This window comes from Malaya genurostris, chromosome 1, assembly GCF_030247185.1.
Source record: "Malaya genurostris strain Urasoe2022 chromosome 1, Malgen_1.1, whole genome shotgun sequence".
NCBI lineage: Eukaryota > Metazoa > Arthropoda > Insecta > Diptera > Culicidae > Malaya > Malaya genurostris.
Genome location: NC_080570.1, coordinates 80,047,248 through 80,074,468, shown reverse-complemented (window position 1 = coordinate 80,074,468; position 27,221 = coordinate 80,047,248). Strand labels below are relative to the sequence as shown.

At 36.8% G+C, this 27,221-nt stretch overlaps 1 protein-coding gene across 4 annotated transcripts in view; it reads right to left on the bottom strand.

Moving 5' to 3' along the window:
- Window positions 1-27,221, bottom strand: part of LOC131440596 (unc-112-related protein) — an 83,064-nt gene that overhangs the window by 14,547 nt on the left and 41,296 nt on the right. For all 4 annotated transcript variants that reach the window (XM_058612011.1, XM_058612012.1, XM_058612014.1 and 1 more), the window contains exon 2: window positions 21,796-21,944. In XM_058612011.1, coding sequence (XP_058467994.1) covers window positions 21,796-21,944 — 149 coding nt within the window. The remainder of the gene's footprint in view (window positions 1-21,795; window positions 21,945-27,221) is intronic.

Here is a 27,221-nt window from a genome sequence, read left to right as displayed (position 1 = left end):
ATCCATGTCCGGTTTTTACAATTAATGTTTTGACGTGAATTCGTACTTTACTATGGGTCTCCTTTTCAAATTTCACTTTGTATCGTCAATATCTCTTGTTGTATTTAAGGCAGCAACATAGTTTTTCCTCCATACCATCGGAAATATGTTCAGTAATTCAAGATAAAATTTTCAGTAATATGAGATAACTACAAATAGATTTGTATCTGTTTATATAGCAGAGTTAGCAGCAGTTCATTATAGCTTGAGTGTAATCGTTACATTATCTCCAAATTATTATTTCTTTACAGACTTTACAGACAGTCTGAGTGCAATTGAAGCCATTCGCTCAAACATGACTGGCAAGAATGAACCGTTTTTCTTGGGCAAAATAAAACAGTGCCTAAATGACATACAGGGTCCGCCATGTAACTTTTTTTTAAACATGCAATAAAACACAAACGGTTCATCCGATTTCAAAATCGATTTTTTCATATTAAAGTACAATCCTTCCGGTTAATTGTGGAATATAATTTCATTCAAATGGCTGCCTCGGCTGGCCTTGCAGTACGCCGTACGGTCGGTCCAGTTTTTTAGTATGCAGCTTTATTTAAGCTATGGCTGCACGAATTTTGTCCTTCAAGGCTTGAATTGTCTCTGGCTTGTCTACATAATACTTATCTCCCCAAAGATAATAGTCTAACGGTAACAGATCGGCTGAAAAGTTCGTATCGTTTCTATGAGAGGGCGCCACTAGAATTAAATCCATACCATTTTCAGTTAGTACCAACCTTCAAAAGATACGTGTATAAATTTGACAGCTGTCTGATTATTAGTTTGTGATATTGCATTTTGAGTGAAGCTACTTTTGTTATTGCGAAAAAAATAGAAAAAAAGGAATTTCGTGTGTTGATGAAACACCACTTTTTGATGAAAAAAAGTGCCGCCGATACCAAAAAATGGCTTGATGAGTGTTATCCAGACTCTGCACAGGGCGAAGCAACAATTCGTAAGTGGTTTGCAAAATTTCGTACTGGTCTGAGCACCGAAGACGATGAACGCAGTGGACGTCCAAAAGAGGCTGTTACCGATGAAAACGTGAAAAAAATCCACAAAATGATTTTCAATGACCGTAAAGTGAAGTTGATCGAGATAGCTATTATTCACGAATATTTGGATATGAGAAAGCTTTGTGCAAAATGGGTGCCGCGTGAGCTCACAATCGATCAAAAACAACAACGAATTGATGATTCTGAGCAGTGTTTGGAGCTGTTATATCGAAATAAAACCGATTTTTTTCGTCGATATATAACAATGGACGAAACATGGCTCCATCACTTCACTCCGGAGTCCAATCGACAGTCAGCTGAGTGGACTGCACGCGATAAACCGAACCCAAAGCGTGGAAAGACTCAACAATCGGCCGGTAAGGTTATGGCGTCTGTATTTTGGGATTCGCATGGTATAATTTTCATCGACTATATTGAAAAAGGAAAAACCATCAACAGTGACTATTATATAGCGTTATTAGAGCGTTTGAAGGATGAAATTTAAAAAAAAACGGCCTCATTGAAGAAGAAAAAAGTTTTGTTTCATCAAGACAATGCACCGTGTCACAAGTCGATGAAAACCATGCTTGAATTGAACGAATTGGGCTTCGAATTGCTCCCTCATCCACCGTGGCACGCGTTTTTAGAAGGGAAAACAATTTGTTTTGCACGGGTGGTTATGTCGATTCAACTCAAGACTGATTTTTAAAAAGGGTGTATAACTCACTTTCAAGTATCACATTGAAGGAATCCAGACAAAGTGTAATAAATATATTATATGTTTACCCTCTTATAAACCAATTTGGGCAAGTTGTTGTTCCACTAGGAAGAAAACGCATCAAACGATTCAGAATAAAATTCTGGTGGTTTTGAAGCGTCCTCCCTGGTTTAGTGCAAATGAGTTACACAGACTCACAAATATAGAACCATTAGATGTAATGTCACATAATATTATAAGCAAACTCCGATAAAACTCGGAATTTTCTAAGTAGCTGCCATTTATAATGCTAATAATGTCCAACTCTGTTATTGATGTTGCTGAAGCAATAATGCTTGGCTGTGTAATATCGTAAAACAGGTATTATTTTAGATTGCAGCAATTTTTATAGAAAACTAAAACTTCAACATTGAAAAGCTACTGAATGAAATGAATACATGCCAAGTATTATCGTTTATTAACCTGATATACAAGCAAAGTGATAAACATTGAGGGTCAGCTTCGAGCAAGTCAGCATGGAAAACTTATTGGAATTAATTGGTTTTTCAATTATTATGAATACAATGAATCAACGCTTGATTTTGCTTTCAAAATCGATTGAATAATAAGGAACTACGAAATAACTTTATATTCAATTTCGTGCCCCAAATATGTGCTTGAGAAAAGATTCACTAAATAACTTCATGGTATGATGAACTATTAGTTTCAATTGGAATGTATTCCAATAATGTAATCTAAGAAATTATTAAACTATTGATGATTTCTGGCACCGGAGGCCAGAGGCTGTTTGGTCTTCGGTTCGTTATCGTTGAAACAGACATTTCTAGACTCATCATGCTACATAATTCCGAAAGTCGCTTCCGAAAAAAAGTTAATGGTGAATACTTTTACGTAAATTCTATCTCATCGGCGGGAAGGGCCTGGTGAACTACTGGCAAAGATATCGAAAATACTTGAATGTTCACTTGTCTTCAATCGTTTTTTTGAAGAAGAATCCATGCTTGCTACTAAGCTCAGGCATATACATGGTTAGCAAGTGATTCAATACATATACATATAACCTTATGTTTGTCATTCATAATTACTCATGATTTATAGCTCTAGTGTAAGAGTAATCACTAACAATAATGATTGAATTAGCTTATATTCAAAGTGTGAAGAATTCAAAAATCCATTACGTCCAGTCTTTTTTACAAGCCAATATAACGAGAGGTAAGCCCACTGCGCTCAATCATTGAAAAAAGTTCTTGTTTCTATGTGTCCGTTTTTCTTGGTACGCTTTGTGCGACGGTTCGTTCAACTGAAGCGGATACAATTTTGCGCGCATTTTTCACCTTAATGGTAATGACCAAATCATGTATATAATAGGGCTGAAAAGTCATCACTTGTGACTGAACACCCAATTTAAATTTTGATCATTTAATTTTAACTCTCATATTTCAATAAATAATACATTAGAAAAGGGATGCACTTTTTTGCATGCCCTTTCTTCAAATCGTAATAACTCGGAAACTGTAAATTGTCAAGATGATGTACTCTTAAAAAATATATAAACTGTAAGAAAAAGTAGAATACTTTTTCAAACATTTGAAAACCATCTGAAACATAAAAATTAAGTAAAGTAATGTAATGTTTTTTTAAATTTTATTAAACTTGAGGTCCACGTTTTGGTGCAAATTTGGTTAGTGTGAATCGCAAAATGACAAAGTTACAACTTCAAGTTTTTGATAAAAAAATATCCATTTAGACACCAGAATATAATTCTACAGATTAAAGGAAATAAACTTGCCTATAACGACCATTCTATTAGATGCAGCCGTTCTAGATATATTTAGACATGAAATACAAAAAAATCGGGTTTTTGTTGATTTTCACCGTTTAAACAAGTCCAACGTCGCTTTAGAATAAATTAAATTCTATTGCATTCCACAAAATTAAAACCCCTTTTAATCCACCTAGTGGTGTAATGATGTATTTTAAAAAATGTCATTAGGAGATTAGGCAAAAAATTTCAATCTTGAATAAAATAAACTTTCTTTGGTTATGAACTAACATAACATTTTCAATTTGTAAACAGTTATGACAAGTTAACCCGATGAAATTAAACAGCAACCTATGAGTCTTGAGCAACCTTGAGCCTAAGTTTGTAGAAATTAATCAAATCATCTGTGAAAAAATTTAGTGATTCTCGTTTTAGAGTTTTTGTCACTATTTCCGCTACTTCTGGAACCGGGAACATGGAACCAGTATACCCGAAGTCGGTTCGTTTAGAAAGTAACTAATATAGCCTACAAATTGAATCAGTTTTGAGCTAAATTGAGAAGAACTCTACCCTCTTTTGCATCGTCGCTCTAAATGACGGTGAGCATTTTTCAACACACTTTACCCTATGAAAGCATGATGAAATTCAATAGTAAACTAAGGGACTATGAGATTTTTTTTATTTTATGAGTGACATTATTTGACACATACTCACACACATACATACACACACTTAGTCTACCCACCCAATTTTCACTAGTCAATTTTTCTAGTGATTGCATAAGATTTTTATATGAGAAAGGCAATAACTGTATTTTTATAGAAATACATCGTTATCATGATTTTGTGATAATACTAACAAGTAGGTACTAATTGAATGGAAGATTTACAAATTTACATATTTTTCACCTGAAAAATATAGATTGAAATGTGGCAACCTTGCACGCTATACGAAAGCACTTTGCGAACGGAGCAAAGCCGTACTTTCCGACGCGTACCAGTTTTGCATCATTTTGAATGATTCATCGTTCGGAACCGGAAGTCGGATCTGGATGAAATTGCTCAGTATCTTTTAAGATAATGAGAGATTTAATTTGAATCATGATTTGTGAAAATCGGTTTAACCGTTGCCGAGAAGCCCAAGTGAGTTGTGTTTTTGAAGCTTATCTTCACTAATATCGGTGCTTCCGGAAGCGAAAACCGGGGACTAGTAGTACCAATTTACCTTACCTTACCTAACAGCTATAGGCCTGGGGTGTCCTTTGCTGTATTAAGCATACGTCTGCACATAACTTGGTCCATGGCTGCTCGTCGCCAGCCACTCAAGGCACGGATGCTTCTGAGATCACCCTCCACTTGATCGATCCACCTTGCTCGCTGCTCTCCTCTTCTTCTTGTACCGGTCGGATTAGATTCAAGAACCATTTTCACTGGGCTGTCGTCCGACATCCTTATGACATGCCCAGCCCATCGTAGACTCCTAGCAGCTGTTGCAATTCGTGATTCATACGCCGTCTCCACGTTCCATCTTCCATTTGTACTCCGCCATAGATGGTCCTCAGTACTTTCTTTCGAAAACACTGAGGGCGCGTTGGTCCTCTGCCAACATAGTCCAGGTCTCGTGGCCATAGAGAACAACCGGTCTAATGAGCGTTTTGTAGATGGTCAATTTCGTGCGGTGGCGTACTTTTCTCGATCGGAGGGTTTTTCTGAGTCCAAAGTACGCACGATTCCCTGCCAAAATACGTCTATGAATTTCTCTGCTGGTGTCATTATCGGCGGTCACCAGTGAGCCCAAATACACGAACTCGTCAACCACCTCGATAGCGTCACCGTCTATCAATATTCGTGGTGGGAGGCGTAGTGTTTCTTCTCTAGAGCCTCTTTCTCTCATGTATTTTGTTTTCGACGCATTTATGGCCAGTCCGATACGCCTAGCTTCAGCTTTCAGTCCGATGTAGGTTTCCGTCATCTTCTCAAGGTTACATGTCACAATATCAATATCGTCAGCGAAGCCAAAAAGTTGTACGGACTTTCGGAAGATCGTACCACTCGTGTCGATCCTCGCTCTTCGAATCACACCTTTCAAGGCAATATTGAACAAGATACAAGAAAGTCCATCACCTTGACGTAGCCCTCTCCGAGATTCGAAGGGACTCGCGAGCGTCCCGGATACTCGGACGTAGCACATCACTCTATCCATCGTTGCTTTGACCAATCGCGTCAGTTTTTCCGGGAAACCGTATTCGTGCATTATCTGCTATAGCTGTTCTCGATCGATTGTGTCGTATGTCGCTTTGAAGTCAATGAATAGGTGATGCGTGGGTACGTTGTATTCACGACACTTCTGGAGTACTTGTCTTATCGCGAATATGTGATCCGTAGTGGCGCGGGCTCCAGTAAATCCCGCTTGGTACGGCCCTACGAATTCCTTAGCTATTGTTGATAGACGACGGCAAAGGATTTGGGAGAGTACCTTGTAGGCGGCGTTCAGCAATGCAACAGTCTAGCTTATCGCCCTTTTTGTAGACGGGACATACCACTCCATCCATCCATTCCTGCGGTAGAATCTCCTCCTCCCAAATACTAGAAATCATCGTGCAGCGCTCTAGCCAGTGCCTCTCCTCCATGTTTGAGCAGCTCGCCTGGCAACTGGTCATTGCCCGCGGCTTTGTTGTTCCTCAGCTTGTCGATCTCCTCACTTATCTCCGACAGATCAGGGGCTGGGAATCTGTCTAATAGTCCCAAAGTAGTTCTATATATTTACTAACAAGATCTGCCAACTAGATGAACTTAGCAGCAAGTTTTATAAAAACGTTCACCTCGTTCGCCATCGTTTGTGAAAAAATACTCATGAAATTGAAAATGTTCACTAATCGTACTGTAATGCCGGAACCGGAAGTCGGATCTGGATCAACTTTCCGGGGACTTTTTAAAGAGCTTTTATTTGCTCCTTAGTTTGAGAAAATCGGTTAAGAAATTTCTGACAAAAATTGAGTGTGTACTTTTTCATAAATTTGCATATAATTCCGGAACCGGAAGTCGGATTTAAATGAAACTTAGGGAAATTGTGTGAGGCCATAAAACCTTGCATTTGAATATAAGTTTGTGAAAATAGGTTCTGCCATCTCTGAGAAACGTATGTGACACGTTTTTTTTTGCTTTTTTTGGTGGATATCACCCTGTAATTTCGAAACCGGAAGTCGGATTCAAATGGAACTCAGGAACTTTGTATGGGACCATAGGCTGATTTGAATGCCACCGTAACACTCCGCCTGGCAAATGGATCCAGCCAGACCTTTCACACTATCAGGTGTACAACTTTGCTTCCGCTGTTTTCCGATAGGTGGCTGTACCGGCTGAGGCTGGTCAAAATACATAGATGATAATGCCTTTAAAGCGAGTGTGTACAGTGCCTAACGAATTGTCATCACCGTTTCAGTGACAGTTGTTCTTGTTTTCGTATTATTCACGCTCAAAAATGTCTGTTTATGTGCCCAATTTTTGCCATTTGCGGGAAGTTTTACTTTTCTATTACAATTCGAAAAAAATGCAACTGAAGCGCATCGAATGCTCTCAGAAACTTACGGTGATGCTGCTCTAAGTAAAAGAACGTGTCGGAAGTGATTTCAACGTTTTAAAAGTGGTGATTTCGACGCCCAAAACAAACATGGTGGTTGAAGAGAAAAAACCTTCGAAGATGAACAACTAGAAGCATTGCTTGATGAAGACTCGTGCGAAACCCAAGAAGAGCTTGCCGAATCGTTGGGAGTGAGTCAGCAAGCCAATTCAAAATGTCTAAGGGGCTGTCCATAAAAGACGTCACGCTTTTTTTGACGATTTTTGACACCCCATCCCCCCTTTGTCACAAATTGTCACAGAAGCAAAGACCCCCCACCCCCCCTATGTCACATGTCACGAATTCAAAATAAATAAAATTGATCTCAATACATTTTCAATATGTATGACAAACCATACAAATATGAGGGAAAAATCGATTTATTACATGCTGTCATTAGATTAAAAAATATCCCTAAAACTACAAAATCATCGGAATTATTTTATTAATATCAATTATATAAATTAACAAAAGTATTTGGTTGAAATTGATGAAACATTTAAATCATCTGTTTTATTCCTCCTAGGGGTGCACAGATATATTATTGTTTTAGGTAAGGAATAATATTTCCTTAGTGTAGCATAAGGGCTGAGACAATAAAAACCAAAACCTCTTCAAAACGAGATCACTGCCAAAGAATCTTTTCAAGATCAGTTGATCGGTGAATTTTAAATCACATCGATCAATATCGGTTCTGATCTTCCGGACCGTCACACAATGGGTAGTGATTTTGAGCTAAAATGATTCTTGATTTATGTAAGTTCAATCATTGAATGATTCGATAAGCTTTGATATTGGTGGAGGAAAATCACATATGATCAAGATAAGACATGACTTGAACTACGTCTGAAATCGTTGATCTCCCGCCCTTTTTCAAATGGAGTACAATTGAATAAACTGCATCAGAATCAGATAAGAGAAATTCTTATGATGTACTATTATCAATGCTAGAAAATCAAATTACTGAAAAAATTGTCAGTGCATAACTTAAGTTAAACCGTTTGAAGGCATCTTTTTCTTTTTTACTCATATTAGGCAAAATTTATTAATTTCGCTAATTTACTCGCTCCTCCGTGCACTTTTGCTGATGATTTCCTGTATCACTGATTTCCGAATTTACAAGAAGAAGCTTTTACTTCAACAAATACACGTTTTTCTATAGAATGTAAACGTTTATTGTGGAGATTTTTTCAGGAAATAGGGCAAAGCAGTAATATAATTAGGTATTTAAAAATGTGCTTATTGAAAATATTGGACGTCACATTCCAAAAACCTGCCCCCCTCCCCACTGTCACAAATGGTCACGTTTTATGAAACACTCCCCTCCCCCTTGCGGCGTGACGTCTTTTATGGACAGCCCCTTAAAGGCCCTGGGCATGATTCAGAAAAAAGCAAACTGGGTGCCGTACGAGTTGAAACCGAAGGATATCGAGCGCCGTCTATTTGTATGTGAGCAACTGCTTCAAAGACAAAATCGTAAGGGGTTTTTACATCGAATCGTAACCGGTGGTGAAAAGTGGGTTCGATACGATAATCCTAAACGCAGAAAATCATGGGGAAAGTCCGGGCATGCTACTTCGTCGAAGGCAAAACCGAATATTCATGGCGCCAAGGATACGATTTGTATTTGGTGGGATCAGCTCGGTGTGATTTACTACGAGCTCTTAAAACCGGGTGAAACCATCACAGGAGATCGCTACCGAACGCAACTGATGCGCCTTAGTCGCGCGCTAAAAGAAAAGCGACCACACTATCAAGAGCGACATGACAAAGTCATCCTCCAAAACGACAATGCTCGGCCTCACGTCGCAAACGTGCCTCACCCGCCGTATTTCCCAGATGTCGCCCCTTCTGACTTCCACCTATTCCGTTCGATGGCATACGGCCTGGTAGATCAACATTTTCAATCCTTCGAAGAGTTGAAAAAATGGATTGCTTGATGGATAGCGTCAAAAGAGGACTCCTTTTTTCGAGCCGGGATCCGAAAATTGCCGGAAATAATTTTTCGCAATAAAGCTTTTAATTTTGGAAAAAAACGGCGGAAGCAAAGTTGTACACCTGATACTTATGCTCTGTAAAAAATATGTTAGCCAATTTCGATAAACGTGATCTCATTTAAATATTTTTTTGCTCCTTGATGCTGTTCAGAACTACTTTTCGAGCAACGATTAGAAAACAATTTATCTATTTGAAATGTTTTATAGAAAATCAGAAGGGCTAAATTATTTATTATAGAGTATCAAAAGAGATAAGCTATTGCATATTGAAGGCACAAATTTTCAAATAACTAGGGGAACGTGCCACTTGACCCCATTAGTTCTGAAATTTATATGTATGTGTAACATTGATGCTGGCGCAAAGCTTGATGAAACTACATAAACATTCAATCATAACTGCCGAGCAATTATATGAGCGGGCTCTGCAGAGACGTAGAGACTATGCCACGTCACGACTATGACTTTGTCACAATCAGTATACGAACGGGTTACTACTAAATAGAGCAGCGTTTATCAGTATACCCAAAGTGGCTAAAATAAATACTATTCTTTCGTTCCAATTTTCAAAACCATAATCGACACCAACCTGTTTTCGAATGACGATGCACTTTGTACTCATACAATCTTAAAAATTGTGAAATCTCAAATTAAAATTATTCATATGTACACTGCAAAAAACAGACAAATTTACTGGTGACGCAAATCTATTTATGACACAATTCATACGAACGTAACATGCCAAATGACTGAATTTTACAACGATTATTTAAATATGTGCAAGCATAATCCATTTTTTACACTCGAAAATGTCGGTCTTCGAAGACGTGAATTTACCCGATTTATAATAGGTGTGCATGTAATAGTTTTAGGTATAAAAGGTAAATAAAAAATTATAAATTTAACAATGATGTTGTAATTAAAAAGACCAGAAACTAACACATATACAGGGTCCGGCAACTTCAGACTGCCCGCGCAGCTGACGCACGGGCATCAGCTCTCTAGAAATTTGCTAAATGACAGTTCGGAGTTGTATTGTTTACAAGCGCAAGAAAGCATTTTGCCAAAAGTGAACGCGAAAAAAAATCAGTGATGGATTTAAAACGTAAAAGTGTGATTGCTTTATATTTAGATGGAAAATCACAACCAGCGATTGTTCGTGAGCTCAAACACCTTAAAGTGAATAAAGTTTTTGTTTATCGCACCATAACTCGTTACAATAATACTGGTAGCATCGCAAAACGTTATGGAGGTGGTCATCAAAAGACTGCAACGTCACGTGAGATGGTTCAAAAAGTGAAGAAGCGACTTGAACGGAATCCTCGACGAAGTGCCAATAAAATGGCAAAAGAACTGAAAATATCCGACCGTAGCATCCGCCGCATACTGAAAAATGATCTGAAAGCCAAGCCTTACAAGATCCAAAAGGTGCATGATCTCACACCGAAGCAGCAACAAGTTAGACTTGAGAGAGCGAAGGAGTTGCTTCGTTTGGCCGAAAGCGGTCAATTTCCGAACATTGTATTTTCTGACGAGAAAATTTTTCCAATTGAGCAATTCGTAAACTCTCAAAACGATAGGGTTTACTTGACCGACCGTTCATACGAGAATTTGAGTCATCGATTGACCACCAGGAGGCAGCACCCGCAACAGATAATGGTTTGGGCCGCTGTAACCGCAGATGGGCGCTCTCCAATCGTTTTCATCGAGCCTGGCGTCAAGGTAAATGCGACATATTATCGGGAAAGTATTCTGGAGGTTGCTTAGAAGCCGTGGGCAGACAAATATTTCGGTGGAAGACCATGGACGTTTCAGCAGGACTCGGCACCGTCTCACAAAGCTCGAGTGAACCAAGAATGGCTGAAAAACAACGTTCCGAACTTCATCACGTCCACACAATGGCTCTCGAATTCACCAGATGTGAATCCAATGGATTATTCTCTTTGGGCCATTTTGGAGAGCAAAGTCCGAACTAAAAGATACACCAGTCTCGAGGCGCTGAAAAAAGTTATTGTCCGCGAGTGGGCCAAAATACCTGCAAGTCACATTCGGCCAAACGAAGCAACTTCTTCGCTCTCTCAAGTCATCAAGTCAAGGCAAAAGGTGGTCACATCGAGCAAAAGTGAATTGATTCTGAATTTTGTATTATTTTTACACATTTTGTACTTTGAATTAAGTAAAAGTAATTTTCCAAACTGAATTTATGGCCTTTTTAATTGGTTACACTTCGAGTGCCGGACCCTGTACATGAAATTGCTATGTCAGGGAACTATATTTCGATGCAGTAATTAGTTTTCTGTTTCAAAAGACTTCGAATGCGATTCTAACAGGGTGGCAAGTTAATTGCCGATTTCAATTTCCCGGTTTTTTCCTGGTTTTCCCGGTGCGCGAGATAAAAAATTCCTGGTTCTTAGGCTCAAATCGCTAGAAATAGATAATATTCATTATGCCAACTGCACATAACAATGGCAAGGAATCTTTCTTGGCTTTCTCATGTAGATAAGTTATGCAATCACTGTGAAAACCGATTTTGGAACCAAGGCCCGCAGGAATCAGTTCGTCAAGATTAGAAATTGTGTATGTACGTATGTAACGTTTTTGAGTGATCAATTTTCTCAGAGATAGCTGAACCGATTTTCTTGTGGTCCCATACGAATTTCATCCGGATCTGACATCCCGTTGTGAAAAGGGTGAAAAATTAAATATAAGCTCTAATCTTGATTAGAAACTGTTTCTTCGATGCGACAGCCTCCTTGATTATGAGGTTTAACCAACTAATAGCATTATCAACGAAAAGCCACAAGACTTTCAAAATGTTTTTATTCAGGTATGAGGATTTGCTTAATAGAAGATTTAAGATTTAAATAATCCTTGGAACGACGTTTAAAAACCTCATCCACAATTTGTCCATACCTTATGATAAAAAAAAGAATCGGAATTTTCATTTTAAAATTCCCGCGATTGTCCAATCGGTAAACTTCTCTCAACGTTGGCAACACTTTTATACACATTCTGTCAAATTTTGACGCATATCGTACGATTAGTTTTTGTTTGGCGTCTATACAAAGAAGTTGAAAAATTTTCGTGTGGCGATTTTTATAATGGATGAAAATTTAGAACAATGTGCGTGCATCAAATTTTGTGTTGCAAATAGATTCAAGTTTTCCGAAACGTTGAAAATGTTAGAAAAGGCCTTTGGTGAATCGTGTCTAGGAAAAACACAGGCATACGAGTGGTATAAACGCTTCAAAGGTGGTCGTACAAGTTTGGATCATAATGAGATCCCTGGCCGCCCAACAACATCTGTTACTGAAGAAAACATTGAATCGGCGAAGCAAATCGTGTTGCAAAATCGTTCTGTACCGATTAGAGAGATTGCTGTGTTATTGGGCATCTCTTATGGATTAGCCGAACACATTTTAACTGATGTTTTGGGTTTGAAACGCGTCGCTTCTCGGCTGGTGCCAAAAAAGCTGAATTTCATTCAAACACAGCCTCGTGTTGATGTGGCCAAAGAGATGATTTCCAACGCAGATAGTGACTCCACATTCATCGAATGCATCATAACTGGTGATGAGGTGTGGATCTATGAATATGACGTCGAAACCGCACAACAATCGACCGAATGGCGCTTCGAAGGCAAGCCGAAACCGAAAAAAGAACGCCAAAGTCGGTCCAAAATCAAAGTTAGGCTGACTGTTTCTTTCGATATTCGTAGTGTGGTGCACTATGAATTCCTTCCGGACGGTCAATCGGTTAATATGGAATATTATTTGGCAGTTATGCGTCGTTTGCGTGAGGCCATTCGCAAAAAAAGGCCAGACTTATGAAAATAAAACTCATGGATTTTACACCACGAATATGCGCCGGCTCACACAGCGTTGGTTGTGTCGCAGTTTTTGGCCAAAAACTCAACCAAGCACCGTACTCTCCAGAAATGGCCCCGTGTGACTTTTTCCTCTTCCCCAGACTCAAATTGCCATTGCGGGGAACGCGTTTTGAGACCATAGAGACCATAAAAGAGAACTCGCTGCATGAACTAAAGGCCAGCCCTTCGGCGGCCTATAAAACTTGTATGGAAAATTGGATCAAGCGTTGGCATGCATGTATTGCCGCAGGAGAAGAGTACTTTGAAGGCGATAATAAAGAAATTTATTAAAAATCGAAATTTTGCGTTTTTTAATAAAATTCCGATTCTTTTTTTATCATAAGGTATAATTATCTTTAGAACCAACAGTACCACCCAGCTCAATGTATTCCATCTTTATTTTGTCTGTTACTTTGCTACTAACGTTATTCGTATGTACTAGCTCTTCAAAATAAAAACTCAATCTTTTTGACTATTTCAAATTAATTCGAGGTAACGGTACGAATAAAACAAAAAATATAATTCTCTTAAGTGCAGCTTTTACCCCAAATTCAAATATTGTTAGTGTTAGCCAGAAATACCATCAGTCATTTGAAAGGCAAATAATTAAGAATTAAATTTGAAGCCTTATAATTAAAATTGAAATTGTTATTATCCGAACTATTCAGTCTTTTGTAAGAGTACCACTAAATATGAGAGCTACAGATTACAGATTCAATAATAGTGAGTACTTTTGCATGTATTTCTACCAATAATCATTCTCTTTTTATATGTTATCAAAGGACACGAATTTGTGTAACTTCTACCAGATTCCTCAAACCAGGAAACATTCCGAAAAACGCAACTAACTTGTATACAACTTAAAAGAATTCTATTGTTTTTCATTTCTATATAGAGAACTATCATTCTTAAAAAAAGAACTCAAATTCACTCACTCTTCGAGGAGAAATAACTCGTTGAACTGTTCGTGAACGCATTACCCATCTCTAGTGCGATAGTCTAAAAAAAGTATACCTAATGTTAAAAATGAACAAGAAACAATTCTCCTCCCGATTTCATCTAAAAACTTATACGATAGGGGAAGATGTTCGGTTGCCTGTAGTGTTCTGTTGTTGGCACCCAACCGTAACTTTTGACAGAAAGCATATAACGTCATTTCGACAAATGTCATGTGTGTGTAATAGCAGCACGTTATTTTTGTGCCGAATACCGAAGCAAACAGACGTTTGTACTTTTTACTGCGTTCAAAACTAATTTCATTTGCGCGAAAATCAACACAAAAGTTTTTTTCTGATTTTTTTTTAGTATCATAAATTGAAGAGCATCAATCGGAAAGATAAGTTGATTAAATATTTATAAGGTGAAATCGATCTATTTCGTGATTTAATACCGGATGCTATCAAAATTTTCTCAACCAAAGATTTGTTTTGTCATTTTGAAAATGTCAACCGATTTCGGTTACCGGCACTCCATTTTTTTCGACAAATCGTGAAAAATTGTCAGTGATATGCAGGCTGCTGTCGAGACAAAGTTTTGGCCAAACATCTAGCTGCTCATACGGCTACGAAAAAACGTGGAAGATCAACATCTAAGGCTTCATCATACAAATCATCGACCAAGAGAGCCAAGGCGAAGTCACCATTGGACAATGAAGACTTTTGTCCAAAACGCTTCCAAAAAGAAAAAAATCTGTTTTTTTTGAATAACTGGAGTCTTTACTTATATTTTTTTTTTTCATTTTTAGTCAAATTTCTTGGGGTGCCGGTAACCGAACACCTTTTTCAAAATGGCCGAAATTTATCGCTTCACTAAATTGATAATAATCAATTTTTAGTTTCTAAATCAGCTAGGGACTTTAGTTTTCCATTGATGTATAAAATGGATTCCTGTCGCTCTGGAAAAACTACAACAATCTATGCCTCTAGTGTCTGAGATGATCTAAGTTTGATTCTTCGTCGACATCAACACCCGCATTCTTGTGAATCCTACTATGAAATCCATAGGTAATGATGTTTAATATAAATTAAACATTAAACATTCACTGAACAAATCAACCATCTTCTAAACCTATCTAAGGTTTTTCACAAACTTTCAGGAACCAATTTCAGCTCTCAAAGAAGGAAATCAAATACTCATTGCAAACGGTGGACAAGGTCAAAGTCGACAGCTTTTTAAATTTTGTGAATCCTATTGAAATCAATACCAAGGTTACAACACAAGTACGTTCGATGTGCTGTTGTTGATAACAACTAAGAAAGCTTTGATGCTTTCGAATCCATTAAAAATTGCTGCCAAACCCTTACAAAAATTGTTGAACGAAACTGATGGATGTTTTACTGAACTTCTCACTCAAACACAAAATGGAGTATTGCCTCCAACTTTTCATTTGTTTAATCAAGAAAATCATGATGCTGAAAATCTTTACTAAGATTAGGGCTAATAATTTTTTTCCTGGATTTGCACTAAATTTCCCGACATTTTCCCGGTTTTTCTCGGTGAAACGAAATTTCCTACTTTTTTCCGGTTTTCCCGATTTTCCCGGTCACTTGCCACCCTGTTCTAAGCGCACAGGATCATTACATGGCTATGTGCTACAATCCTAAAAAGCAAAGTCCTGGCATTACATTCCTTTTGTGGAATTTGGCCTTTCTGTTTCAACAGACTTCGCAGCCGATTCTTAGTGTACAGAATCATTGCATGGCTAGTACTATGGATCCTACTGACACTAAGAATCCTTCCAGGTACAATCCTACTACCACTATTAATAAATACCATTTTTTTAAATAACTTACTGTATTACATAAAATTGTAAATTTCATTTAAAATAACTGTTTTCATATGTTCAGAAATACGTTTGACTTGCGCCGTTTAGCAAATCAACAAAAAAAAAACCCGAATTTTTCGATCTTCTAAATCTCTCAAGAACGGCTGCTTCTAGAAGAAATTGTAAGTAAATTAATTTCTTATAATCTGTAAAATTATAATCTGGTGTCTAAATAACTATTTTTTTTTATCAAAAACATGAAGTTATGCAAATTTTGGTTTGTTACGGGAGCTAAAAATGTTAAGAGCAGCTACCCGTAGACACTACACAAACCAGCGGAATCCAATCACAAAATTCAGGAACGCCATCGCACGGTATCAGATTCAACAGATCATATCAATTGTATGCAGCGTTGCCAGGTTGCCAGATTTGTCTGGCAAATGCCAGATTTTCCTCGTTTCGCCAGACACTCAAACTAACCAGATCTTTTGCCAGATTTTCCAAATTTTCCCAGACTTTTCATTTTTTCCTAGATTTAGTCAGATCTTACTAGATCTCTATACGATAGGTGGGGAGACCTTTTGTTTTTTTTTTGCTCACTGAAAATGAAACCCGGCAAAAATTTCCTTGTATATAGTAGACCCAGACAAATCCAGATTAATTTTTGAGTTTTGATAAATTTTTGAAAATATAACCTGGTAACTTTGATTGTATGGGAGCGCAGTGCTGCTAACTATTTTGGCGCTTGACATATCAGGCTCCTACTTCTATGTACGAGATTCGATACGGACTCGCCTAAGGGCGCCATGCTGGCATAAAAGGATGTTGCCAATGATTTGTTCGAGAAATGTGAGAGCTAGATTTCTTATTAATATAATGTCTTTGATAGAGCTCAAAATGGATTCTTTCAACCTCATTCTGTATCAGAAACATGCAAGAGAGTTCGCAGGTACACACTTTGCACACACACCTCAACGCAGAATTTGATCGTGTAGACCATTCCCTTCTGCTGGCAAAAATCAGCATCGCTGAATTTCTCCAATTGATTGAAATCGTATTTCGATGGACGCTATTTCTCTGTGATGCTGGGCAATAATGAATCTTTCAGTTTTATCAACACATCCGAAGTGCCTCAAAGGAGCAATCTTGGGCCCTTACTTTTCTCATTTTTTCAACAACATCTCCTATATAATTACGTTTGGATGTAAACTCAACCGAGTATGGCAATGTGTTTAATAGCGTATTTTGTGAATATTTTTTGTTACTTAGTGAAAACCTCTACTTAATCTGCTGACCAAAGATCAGTTCTGTCCGATGGTTAGATAATCGTTTACCGTCAACTTTTTTTCATGGCAAACTAGAAGTGATGAAAATAATATTTTGATGCAGAAATAACATTGTAATAACAATTGTAGGTAGAGCTATTAAATGAACCATTGTAACACGCGGGTTTTCGATTTCTCCACCTGTGACCCAGTGATACATTTCCAAGTAGGCTTAGAAAACTTACTTAGTTTATAAATGTTTTAATGTAGTAATGAAATGTTCTATTTTTCTATTTATTTCATATTGTGAGAATTTTTAATGTTTGTAATTTAGTGTTCCAAGTGAATTTGTGAAAATATTCGTAAAGGTTTTAAAAGATGTGTGGTTTTAATTCGCATTTGGCACATATTCCAAACGGGGTTTTTCCCGCCTACACGTATTTTATGGAGACTATCATTAAATTAGGCCAGGTCAGATGAAAAATAAATAAATAAATAAATTGTTTTAGTTTCAATTTTCAATTCACACTAACAAAATTTGCACCAAAATGTGGGCTTCAAGTTAAGGTTCAGAATAAATTTATTAAAAAAATATATTAAATATATAAGATACATTTTTCTAGATTTTTGTTTTTCGGTTGGTTTTCTAATTTTTGAAAAAGTATTTAACTTTCTTTCACAGTGTATTTTTTAAAGAGTGCTCAATCGATTTCCTAAAACTTCTTCTTGAACACGCACTTTGGAAATTCCCGTAAAAAAACGCGTAACTTCGGAAATCCGCGTGACTTCGGAAATCCGCGTAGATAAACTTCCCAACTAAAGAAAAATTTTTTGATGCCGAATATCTTAGAAATGCATGAAACGTGCAGATCTGGTGTAATCTAAAAAAAACAGAGACAATTTTGAGACTTCCAAAATCGAATTTTTTTGATGCCGAAAACAAATTGCGTAACTTCGGAAATCCGCGTAAAAAAAACCGCGTAACTTCGGAAATCCGCGTAAAAAGAAACCACATTAAATAAACCGCGTAAAAAGAGACCCCAGTGTATGCATATATGAGCCTGTAAAATCTAATAAAGATACAAAAGTTCGTCCAAGACATGAAATGTGCGTCTTTTCCTTAGCTTTCAAATAAGCGATTCCATAAAACAACCTTTAAAGCTAATATAATGAAAAAAGTTAGAAATTAATAAACAAATAAAAAAATTCAAACTTGAGCCTAATCTTTTTTCTTTTTTTTTTTTGTTGAAAAAGCTACAAGGATCAGCCCCATGGGGTTGCTCGAGCCATTGATGTGGAACAAGGCAACCAAAATTTCTAATGATCGACATTTTCAATTAATCGTCACACTTTTGAATCCGCAAATGCACGAGTGTCGTAAAATCACGTGGCTCGCTGTGCGTATTACATTTCTCTCCATGCTCTCTCGCAAAAGTGCAAAATGACTCTCGATGTGGCCGGGTGGCCAAGAAAGTTTTGATATTTTCGGTTACAAGTTTGACTACATCACATAAAATCAAAGAAAGCTGCCGCTTGTTTGGCAGCCTTTTTGAGCCGATTTTATTTCTCTCTCATGTTTCGTTACGTTACCAGGGAACTAAAATGGCGCCGACATAGAAAGCGAAATGTTTTTATGCACTAATCGCATCTAAATTAAATTATCCAGACATTGTCAGGATAGATTTTTGATCCATGCTTTTGAAGGCGAGATATTCAATGAACAAGTTGAAAGTTGCCGTTTTCAGCTATGCAATTCTTCCTTCAGAAAAAAGACTTTCCCGACCGCTAAAGTCAAACAATCATTCTGAAATTTCCACAGAATTATCTAAACTAATTTTCTAAGAGATTGTCAGTTGGGTTTTTTAATATTCGTCACTGTTTCCGAGAAAATTTTGATTTGAAGCGTAAAAATAGCCCTTCAAAACGCCCTAAAACGCAGTTTTGTATGCATACCATTCTGCGATTTCGGTTGAAGTGATAAACTTTTTCTCATTATCAATCGAGTTCATCTTATATAAATTAGAAATTAATCTTATGCACTCAAAATTTACCTTGAGGTAGTGTCAATTTCTCAGGCGAAACGACATAACATGGAATTTCATCCGATCTTGCATGACAAAAGATCAGAGCATACCAATTAAAGCTTTAAATCGTTTTATGGCACTTTTTGTCTTGCTGTCTAGCAACAACCTACCTCTAGCATGCTACACGTAGGACTGAAACGTTAGCTATAATTTCACTTCTATTTATAAATTCGCGTGCTTCCAACAGCTTCGCCTTTGCATCGATTGACCAATCAGAGTGATGCTTTCCCTTTGATATATCGCATACTCCTTCAAAACAGTCGACTATGGCAGGGAAATCCGGAGATTTTTGGCAGACAAAATAGGACACTGCTAGCTATTAATCAACATTTCAATGATATTCAATTAAAAATACATGACTATGAACATTCAAATCAATACGTAGAAATATTTCCAATCAAATGGTGACATAATATTAATAATTGATACAAAATTGACTGAGCTGTAATTGTTCAAAACCTGACTACATTTCTTTCTTTATATTTTTTTGAGTTTCTAATTTGCATCCCTATATAGAAAACAAAAATGTGTTCCACATTTAAAGAAGCCTCAGGGGTTTAACTCAATCTTGGCAAAGTTTCAGAGTGAAGAGATCAATACTTTCGGAGTAGTGAATTTTTCAATTACGACCCGCACGCGCGAAGCGTACCGCAGCGCAATTCGCTCGGATACGGGCTTAACTTGTCGACACGTGTCGCGCCACAGATCGAATCCTAACTTTGTCAGTTTATTGTTAGCAACGTTTCAGGCAGAAAACGAGTAAAATTGGGACAAAGAATTTACGTGAGTAATAAAATAATGGTGGCATAAAATTTTTGCACAGTTGCAATTTTTCTATGATTTGGTTTTTCTTGTTTACAAAAACTCAATACTTCAAACGTGTCCTGGGAAGCGAGAATTTTCATTTTTAATTCCTTGTGCGGCTCAACATAGTGAAATGATTGTGTTCCAGAAATAGTTTTACATTTTTCGAAACGGTTTTATTTAGAAATTTCTCTGCTTTTACATAATTTTCGGAACATTTGTACATGACTGAAATATTGGGTAGAGAAGATGCTTTCCTACACTCGTACAATTCATTCGTGGTCGAAATTTGACAATCATTGATCATTTGTGAACTTGCGCGACGTGCTACGCCAACGTCTTTAAGATTCCCAAAAATTAATCTTTTTTTGAATTATGCATTTTTTTCCCATCAATTTCTACAGATTTCGTGTCCATTTTGACCTGGCATCATAACACTTACATCGTCACGTTCGTAAAATTGTTTGTCTTTCATTACTATTTCAGGGGAAAATTGTTTTACTGTAAAATATAAATATCCATGCTTTTAAATATAAAGACATCGAGTTTTTACTTTTTTTCCCGGAATCGAAAAAATCCTTTTTTTCCCACGAGATTCTCTACTTTCGTAACAAAATATCTTGATGTGTTCATCGTATGCGCTATCTTACGAATACTCCAGTTTTTTGGCAAAACAGTTAAAATTTTCATTCTTTCCGATTTAGTTGCATCTTTAGCATGAAATTTTCAATTCGCTAAGACAACCGGAAGGCAAATATGGTTCATTCTAAAACGGCAATCAATATTTTAAAATTTGAGAAATGCAATGTTATAATGTAAGGAAATGTAAGAATTACTTCTGTATAGTCGCTGAATATAGACACATTGGCATCATTGCCATCAGTCTCAGAGGATTCAGAATCTGTGATCATTATTGCATCAGCAGAATTTTCCCTCACAGCTAAATAGTGAAAATTGCATCATTTTCGAAAGTTTTCCAGAATTATATGTCATCATTATTTTAATACTCACGTAAATCCTTTGTCCCAATTTTATTCGCTTTCTGTCTACACGGTGCACACAAAACATCATTTGCCTGCAAAAAATCGAATTTCTCAAAAAGGGAAGAAGAACCCGACGCAACGAATGTTTTTGATTTTTGCTAACATGAGTCTCAAAATTAAATTGATTGCAGCAATGATTTTTGAATTTATTTTTACACCGAAACGTTGCTAACAATAAACTGACAAAGTTAGGATTCGATCTGTGGCGCGACATGTGTCGACAAGTTAAAGGCGCATTAGGCCGATCCGACCAAGCCGAGCTCTCCGGCGTTATATTTTTCTGTGCTTCGGCTTCGGCGAAGCAGAAAAAAGTCAACGCCGGAGAGCTCGGATCGGTCGGATCGGCGTAATGCGGATAGCCTGTTAAGCCCGTATCCGAGCGAATTGCACTGCGGTACGCTCCGCGCGTTCGGGTCGTAATTGAAAAATTCACTGCTCCGAAAGTATTAATCTTTCCACTCTGAAACTTTGCCAAGATTGAGTTAAACACCTAAGGCTTCTTTTTTCAACAAAAAAAATAAAAAAAATAGGCCTAAGTTTGGATTTTTTTTATTTGTTTATTATTTTTAACTTTTTTCATTATATTAACTTTAAAGGTTGTTTTATGGAATCGCTTATTTGAAAGCTAAGGAAAAGACGACCATTTTAAATCTTGGACGATGGACGATTTTTTGTATCTTTGTTAGATTTTACTGTTGCTGTTGAAAAAAGACTTTTTATTGAAAATGCGAAATTTCAAAAAAATCATATCTCGAAAATTCCACGTACCATATTGAAACAAAAAAATAGGTGTCGTGTGTGTATGTGTATTGTGGGTGTGATTCGATGTAATGGAAAACGTACTAACCTGTACTCTTAGCGTTTTATGCATGGGTGTAAAATATAAAAGAGCATCCGCATGTAGTCCGACTTGGTCCAGTGTAGATTTGGTTCTAGTAAGCCACATATTTCGCGTTGGCCACCATAATGCATGGTCTGACCAATCTTTTGGATTTTCTAAAAATAAAACAAAACTCTATGAATGGACTAGATTCAATTGTTTGTTATGCATTGACTTAAATTTAGTTACATTACGATAGTGTTTATTGACCATTCAATTTTGATGATTGGTGTTCTAAGGCTTTTGCATAAACTGTGATACAAGTATTTAAAGCAAAGTCTTGGTATTACATTTCATTTGTCGAATTTGGTGTTTCAACAGAGCTCGCTAATGTTACGATTCTATTAACACTAAGAATCTTTCCAGGTCGGGTTTCGAACATGTGACAACTCGCTTGTGAGACCAGCAGCAACCCAGAAAACTATTATTACTTTGATTAAAAAAATATTTTTAAGACTATTTATTTTTTGAGGTCGAGAACTTGATATGGGATAATATTGGATATCAATCGGTTGTATCTGAAAGCTACTGAAACTTCGTCAGAACTGGCTGCCATATTCAAATCGTTAAAATTAAAAAAGTTTCGAATAAACAGAATTTCCAAATACCGGTCAAGACCTTTCATGTGATAAAGTTATTAAAAACGCTCCAACCATCTCCTAAACGTACGAATAACAGTATCCGATTTTCAGCTTATTTGACTCAAACACTACATACGATCAGCACGAATCTCGTACTGATCTGAAAGCACTCCCCGACCGAATTGACCACCGAACACTCTTATCCAAGATTATAATTTCAAAGGCGACATGGCAACTAAATTTTATTGCATAGATCGAGCGGGACTTCAAAGATGCTTGAAGGCGTTAAATTGCTCTTTGGTTCGCCCTATAATGGAAAATGCTAGCCTAATTTGGAGTCCTTATTAACTTACATGGAACTTACGGATTGATCGCGTTCAGTAAAGATTTGTACGTCTTGCTCTAAGAAACCTTTTCTGGCGGAACCCGCTTGAGCTGTCGACTGATCGGACTCGACTCATTGGAACGACGCAGGAAAACTCAGCAAACCACTTCCGTGGCAAAACTGATCACCGGGGATATCAACTCACCGAAGATTTTGTCTCAACTCGATTTTCGTGCTTCACAACGAGCTCTATCAGTTTACTTCAACCGAGATTTGATAGTACGACATTCAGGTATTACGAATCGATATCAGCATGCTTGAGGACATTTGGCGGTACAACCGAAACAAAACAGGAATAAAGTGTAGTGAGCAATAAGACGATTTAGAGATCTAAATAACACTATCAGCGCCAGAGATTCTATGGTCAAGGTCAATCCATATCGAATTCAAACGGTGTCGTATTCGACCTTCGGTACAACAGTTAGAAGCTTTACGTAAATGCAAATTGACCTAGATTCAATTGAACAAATGTAATAGAACAATGCACATTAAATTCTTTTCTGCGCTCAAGGCAGTTAGATTGACAGCTGATAAAAATGTTCACTGAGCATAAAAAGTTTAAGTAAAGCATTTCTGTATTGATGAAAATTAAATTTCTGACCTTTTACTATCAGTATATTGCATTCTTATTCAATTGATTTCTGCTAGTATACCCAAATGAGACTCGCGGAATTAATCGTCAATTGAATAACCATACCATATAGATTTGAAGTTTCGTTGGTTCCGTTCCAAGTACAAATAAAACGATCTGTTTCACTGTCTCAGCCGTCGATAGTGAGCAAGCTCGGTAAATAACCAAACGAGTGAAGCTGAGATCAAAGAAACGAATAATGATAATAGTAATAATAAAAATAAAAATAATAATAATAATAATAATAATAATAATAGTAATATTAATAATAATAATAATAATCTAATAATCGACGATTTGACTTCCGATTCTGGAATTACAGGATGTGAACTTTTAAAATTCAAATCGATATAGAAGATGAAAATCCCGACAAGCTTTAAAGTTGGACTCAAAACTATTGTAATTTATTCGTCATATGGCCATACGAATCGGTTTGGATTATGCTGGTTCCTGAATATCGGCTCTGGAAGTACCGTAAATAACCGTAAACTCTAAAGGGTGATGAGTGATTAAAATCTCAAATAGCCGCTTTAAACGACGGTCATTAAAATATTGCCATGAGAACTGAAACACCGAAGAATATTTATGCAAAAAACACATGCGGATTGATAAAAAAGGTACCATCTCACTGCTAGGTGGATTAAGCACGTTTTATATTTATGAAAAATGGTAAAAAGCATTAAAAATAGCAATCCGATCAGTAGTATCTGCAAAAAATATAAAGTAGATACGTCGCAGGTATAGGAAACGTTAGAGAAAAGAGGTTTCTTACATTTTTTATATTATTTCATGAGTTTTCGATATTTTTATACAAAAAAGATTATCATCAGATTATTTATTGTTATGTTTCAATTCAAAAGCAGACATAATCATTGAGCAAACAGAAGATAAATTTCCTTGTACATAGTCGAAGACACTCTTCATTAATTAATGTTTACTTCATTCGTCATTTGGGGGTTTGGTACCTCGTGGGTAGCCAGTTTGTGCAAAGTGCACATGACTTATTTCGAGTTTTTACGTCATGTCAAGTCAAGTCATGTGCACTTTGCACAAACTGGCTATCCACGAGGTACCAAACCCCCAAATGACGAAAATCTGTTAGCGGTCAGTATGCCGTCGAATTTGTTTCGTTCTTTCGGCACGTCAGGTTAGACATAGCGCTTCGGTGCAAATAAGTGTTTTGCAAAATGCATTAACTTTACGTCTGCTCAGCGGATTATGTTGATCCGGGGGTTTTGCATCAGCAGTTCAACATAATCTGCTGATGCACTGATGAGTCGAAGACGAAACGTAAAAACTAGTTTACTTCATTGTTTTTCTACTAAAACTAATTCGGAAATTGAACAAAAAAACAGAAAAACATTGTTATGTATTTTACATTATTTTTTCACTTTAGTAACAATATCTCATTGCACTGGCTGGACGCCACATCACATTAATTATTTACCCGAAATGTCAATTCTCATGAACAGATCCTTATTCTAGAAGCTCCACACTATGCAAAAGACACGTGGATTCGTAAAAATTATCACAACACCACAGCAAATCTAATAGCAAAATAGTGCTAAAAATTTAATGGCCTCCGCCATATGATGGAGGGTTGCGAAGCATGCTTGGTTCTTCTGTTCAATTAGGCTGTTTCTTCGAGTGTATATCGCATGCAAGGTAGTTTAATAGGAAACACGATTTCCCGGATAGTAACTGGCTACAAGTTCGAGTCTCGTCTCTACGGTAGCTTTTTCGCGGTCAATACATCGATGCGATATACGACATCTCATCCGGATTAACCCTATACTTTAAGATTTTTGCCTTTCTCATATAGAAAAGTTATGCAATCACTGTGAAAACCGACTTTTGAACCGAGGTCCGGAGGGCCGAGTGTCATACACCATTCGACTCAGTTCGTCGAGTACGCAAAATGTGTGTGTGTGTGTATGTATGTATGTATGTATGTATGTGTGTGTATGTGCGTGTGTGTGTATGTAACGTTTTTTCATAAACTTAAATTCAAATGAAAGGTCTTGAGGTCCCATAAAAAATTCCTGAATATTATTTGGTTCGGGAGTTATGGAGTAAAATGTGCAAACAAAAGAAAATATGTGTTCTAACTTTTCTCAGGTTCTTAGGTTCAAATGAAAGGTCCTGTGGTCCCATGCGTAATTCCTGAATTTCATACGGATCCGACTTTCGGATCCGGAAATATAGGGTAAAGTGGGTTAAAAATTGTATACCACCACTGAAAATGAGGAAAAACCTTAAAAAATTTCTAAATCGACCTCAAATCTTTTCCAATTGATAGTTTTTATCAGTAGACGGTCAAACAAACCGATTTCGGTTACTCTTTTAAGAATCGAAGAAAATTATTTTGAAGAATACCACAGTATTATATATGATAGTATGATTGATATGAGAAAGGCATCATTACACCGCTAGGTGGATTAAAACAGGTTTTTTATTTCGCCACTAATGTCACGAATAATAACAGACTCAGAAACCAATATTTCGGCATGTTTTTCGCAACACTCTGTTATTCTAACAGACTTAGACTAATAAACGTCAAAGATAAACTTGATTTACTGTTCATCATCTGAAAATTGTGAGGAGGTAAGGGAGGAATCCCCAGGGCCGGACTTTTTCAGGGGGCCGGAAATTTGTAAGATTCAAAATTGTTTTTTCCGTCTAACAAAACCAAATAATAAAAATCGAAACAAATTTGGCTTATTATTTTGATAAAATTATGTATTTAAAAATCTTTTGATTCGATGATATTTCCATACTCCCAATGTTTTTTTTTAAATTCTTATGTATAGGGGCCTGTAATATTGCATTCCCCCGGGCCCGAATTTTCTCTCGGCGGCCTTGTATGTTGGTCAAAATGTCTAATCGTCATAATATTACGACACCGATAAGTACGAAATTTTCAAAGCAGATTTAATAACCATTTAAACTTGCAAGCCTGGCCTATTTGATGGCCGCAGAACTTGACTGTGACTGTCTTCGAGTTCCGACATTAGAACTTGCATTGATTTCTAATGAAATGTCAATGAGAAAGGAATCATTACACCACTAAGTGGATTAAAACAGATTATTTATTTACATTTTATAAGTGACTTGACGGTTAGCTTTTCAGTACCATATTTTTTACAATAAATTATTTTAAATTGAAAATCGAAAAAATTATTCTTGGCTGTAGAATTTTTGTTTAACGTTTGCATTAAAAAAATCGACAAAAATCAATTTTTCCATGGGTTTACCTTCACCTGCACTGACGAGACTACCTATGCAGCATCAATCACAGTAACCCATGAGTCAGCAGATAAAATTTGACAGTTCTATCAGTCGAACTCTAACCGTGGTGGCAAAAATAGTGAAGCAACTCCGTTCAGAATAGTGCGCGTTCAAAGAACTGCAAACTCTCATATTATTAAATAAGAGCGAACTTAGTATCGTTGTTTGCGAATTGCGTTTGGTTGCACACATTGGACACATACAATGAGTCTTGAAGTATTTTCAAATAAGTTCAGTCATATTGATCCTGAGAATATATTTTACACGGACCGATCATTAATTGCAGAGGCTAATTGGTTTGGTATGTACAATAATAATGTTTTGGCCTCATTAAGGTTTAAAGAATCTACACATGTGTGTATAGCAGAGTTGGCAGCAGTTCTTTCCTCTGTTCCAGGTAATGAAAAATCCGATAAATTTTAAACCATCACTTATAAGGGTGAAAAAAAGTACAAAATTTTTTAAATCGGCATCAAAACTACCTCAATCGGTAGTCACTATTAGTAGA